Source organism: Limulus polyphemus, unplaced genomic scaffold (genome assembly GCF_000517525.1).
Source record: "Limulus polyphemus unplaced genomic scaffold, Limulus_polyphemus-2.1.2 Scaffold2508, whole genome shotgun sequence".
Taxonomy (NCBI): Eukaryota; Metazoa; Arthropoda; class Merostomata; order Xiphosura; family Limulidae; genus Limulus; species Limulus polyphemus.
In genome coordinates, this window is record NW_013668118.1 from 26,925 (window position 1) to 31,116 (window position 4,192).

General features: G+C 36.5%; 1 protein-coding gene across 1 annotated transcript in view; it reads left to right on the top strand.

The window, feature by feature from the left end:
• The window catches only part of LOC106467149 (neurogenic protein big brain-like), a gene marked incomplete at its 5' end in the record, with an annotated part of 35,163 nt that overhangs the window by 23,272 nt on the left and 7,699 nt on the right, over nt 1–4,192 (top strand). Inside the window, one exon of the mRNA XM_013927469.2 lies at nt 3,025–3,142. Coding sequence (XP_013782923.2) covers nt 3,025–3,142 — 118 coding nt within the window. The remainder of the gene's footprint in view (nt 1–3,024; nt 3,143–4,192) is intronic.

Consider the following 4,192-nt stretch of genomic DNA (forward strand, 5'->3'; position numbering starts at 1 on the left):
AACACTTCTAAACGTTTTTTTAATGGTCATTTCGAGTGATATGATATTAAAACATAACTTGTCATTTTGTTTACGAACATACATATATTATTAGTTAGACACATAATCATTGTGAACACTTCTAAACGTTTTTTTAATGGTCATTTCGAGTGATATGATATTAAAACATAACTTGTCATTTTGTTTACGAACATACATATATTATTAGTTAGACACATATTCATTGTGAACACTTCCAAACGTTATTTTAATGGTCATTTCGAGTGATATGATATTAAAACATAACTTGTCATTTTGTTTACGAACATACAGATATTATTAGTTAGACACATATTATTGTGAACACTTCCAAACGTTATTTTAATGGTCATTTCGAGTGATATGATATTAAAACATAACTTGTCATTTTGTTTACAAACATACATATATTATTAGTTAGACACATATTCACTGTGAACACTTCCAAACGTTATTTTAATGGTCATTTCGAGTGATATGATATTAAAACATAACTTGTCATTTTGTTTACGAACATACAGATATTATTAGTTAGACACATATTCACTTTGAACACTTCCAAACGTTATTTTAATGGTCATTTTCGAACTGGGTTTCATTGCACATTTTCTTTTTTCAATTTTAAAAGTAGTGCTGCCGTCCTTGAGAACCCCCACCCCCTTTATTTTACGAAGTGTTCTCCTAAATAGAACAAATGTATGTATAACATGTTTGTGGAAATACCATTTCTAGACTAGATGTACAGTAACTTATGCGTTTCTGAAATGAAATAAATCCGTTTAACTTAGTTGTTTTGGTGTGGTGGTTACCATGGGAAAATGCGCTTTCAATTTTGATTTTAAGAAAACGTGTTGTTACGATGTGGCAGGCAGATGTTACTCCTCCATAACTTATACTATTTCCGTGCTATTAACGTTTTTTATTTAGAAAGAAAAACTTATGCGACATCTAACTAAAAAGAGATAATACGTCATTCTACGAAATTTATAACCTACCTCAAATACAAAAAAGCCCCATTCACACGTGTATAATTGTGACGGAGGCGTAATATAACACTCGTGTTATCTCTAAGTCCCGCCTTCACTGTGAAGTCATGTTTGTGTTTCAGTAATGGCCTATTTTTCGTTTGTTGCGATAATTGGTTTTGGATATCATTAACACTTCAAGAATATATGAAACCGAGTTGCTACTATAGTGATATTGTGTCGTGATATCAGCAGCGCAAATTCCTAAGGATTTTTGGGTCCTATTTATTTCATCATACAGTAACCTAAATTAATTTAGATATGTAAATAATATTATGACATTTCCCCTAATTCAACAGTATGGTGATTTGTTTGTTTGTTTGAAGTTAAGCACAAAGCAACACAATGAGCTTTCTGTGCTCTGCCCACCACGGGTATCGAAACCCGGATTCTAGCGTTGTAAGTCCGCAGACATGCCACTGTGCCACTGGAGGGCACAGTATGGTGAATTTAAAAGGACTCAAAACCCCATAGATATTATATACACTTCACCGTTATATAATACAAGAGGCCTAACTGTATGTATTTAGTTTTCTGATCCAAGCTGTGCTGATTGAGCCTTGAATAGGAGAAACTGCAGTCCGTAGTAGATGTTATAGCCAATCAAGAACGAGGAATGCATTAGGCTTCTACGTCACAGTGCACATATCAAACAATTATCAGACACAAAAAAAGACTTACAAAAATCATGATAGTGGGCAACGTTTCTTGCATGAAACATGCATAAAGTGGTCCTGTGTAAAAAATTACGAGCACGTTTTCTTGTCCCGCACAATCCATAATTCTTCGTTACTGGAAAATATAGAAGTGTTATTTGTTTATTTTGGAAATTCGCGCAAAGCTAAACGAGGACTATCTGTCCCTACTTTTGAACCGAAGACTAGAGATAAACAGCTGGACAACATCATCCATTGTCAAATCTTGAGATACCCTAATTGCATTCTAGGATTTTACCTTTACTCTTATAACGCACCCACGGCCCCAAAAGAACGGCGAGAGTTTTAGCAGCAATGGGATGCGAATTGTGAACACTCGTATTAAAATTTCAGCATGCTAACTAAAAGGCCACGCCCGATTCGACTACGAAATGATCAGCTCATTGCCTGAATACAATATGTGATTATATATAGGCCACAAAAATATTTGTTTTGAAAAACTTGTGAGAGAGTGCCAGTACGTTTATACAAAAAAATAAAAGAAAGATATTTGGAAAAAAAGATCTGCCTTTTTTTTTCAGAATGTGAATCCGATAGCCAGAGTGTTTCTAAAAGCACTCGGATTATGGTACTGAAGTCGCTTCTAAAGAAGTAACTAGAATCGTATATAATGATATGCCAACCACATTATACCTGTTATATCCAGTACCAACGAGGCCTTTTGTTCAATACTGAGGTTCTTCAGACCTGATGGAATACGATAGATATATTCATATTCGCAAATCGCTTCACAACAAATGTGAGGGAAAGGAGTTAAATAAAATTGGTGAGGCGTAATTTTTCATCAATTTTATTTATGTCACAACACATCAGAATTAAGACAAAGTTTATCTTTGTGGGTGTAAAACACTTAAATACACCATTTCGATTTTCGATACCTCATTACTTATAAAGGCTTGGTTTGGTCTGATATTTCATTCGTGGTAGTGTCCAGGGTCACTGATGAGGAGTGGAATTCTCCGAAACTAATCTGGCTCACAGACACACCCCCCATGAAAGAATAGTCCATTCCAAGCTTTAACTTGTTGTTAAACAAATGTTTAAACAACTCTACTCAATTAAGACAAAGTTTTTTTTATGTGTATTATTTATTTGTCAACCAAATATATCATTAAGTATTATTTCTTGAAATATACCTTTACATAGTCGTTTTTTTACAAATATGAAACTTCCATCCTTTAAATATTTTAGTCAATGGCTAAGTAACTGTTATTTACAATACTTTAATATATTTTTATTCACGATTCATTTTATTGTATTTGCAGGTGTACTGGTTCGGCCCCCTGGCGGGAGCCATGGTAGCAGGTCTGATTTATGAATATATTTTTGACACCAAGAAAGCTGCCAAAACATTGAAAGAAGCCTTAGACGAAGTCGAAAAAGGTATATATATATATATATATATATAAACCAAAGATTGAAGTGAAAACTCTTAACCCCTTTTTTTTTTCTGTAGACCAGATTTGATTCTGAATTACATTTGGGACATTTTGTTTACTGGACTTCGTGCAAAATTATTCAAGGACTATTTGCGCGATACACTAAACTTTATCCGAAGGTACAAACCCCAAGTTAAAGTAATCCCCGAACGTAAAGGGGGCATTTTCCTTCAGCCCAAGACTCCGGAAGACCTCAGATACTTTTGCCAACCATGGTACTCGAACCCACCCGTAACCTGCCAGCTCCCAAAAAGCAGCACCAGCCTACCCACGGTCTGTTTGAGAAACGCTGAGCTCCCCAGTGGCAAAGCGGTATGCCTGCGGACTTACAACGCTAGAAACCAGGTTTCGATACCCGTGGTGGGCAGAGCACAGATAGCCAATTGTGTAGTTTTTTGCATAACTACAAAAAAAACCAACAAGAAACGTGGACAAATCCTTCACTACCGACGAAATCCACCAAGCCCTTGAAATAACCATCTACTCAAGTATCCACGCAGTCCATCGAATAACATCTAGGAAATCAGGATCTCCCTCACACTTCATAAAAGTTGTAACAACATCTCAACAGACAGCGAACTTCATACTTGCACGCGGCTGTTCTCTTGACTTCTACCATTTCAAGGCAGAAAAACCGTACTGAAAACCTCACCCGCCCCCAACCCTAATCAACATACCTCCCATGTTCCCTCCACGCCACTCCCGTACAACACCCGCCGCCAACCAGGATACCCAAACTTATAGTTTGAAACAAGCAACAGTAAAAAACCAACAGACACAAATAGCAACTATAACCGAAATCATAGAACGAGACAAGTCAACCCAAACAACAACAGCAAAAAAAAGGAACCCAGACCCAGCCACAACCAAAAAAATCATTTCCAACCAGAAACCACCGAGAAATCACAACAACCATTCTCACCCCTTAAGCCAGACACGCCTGCCGAAAATTGGTCGTCAAACTAATCGCCTTACTAATAGACACTTCCACCGA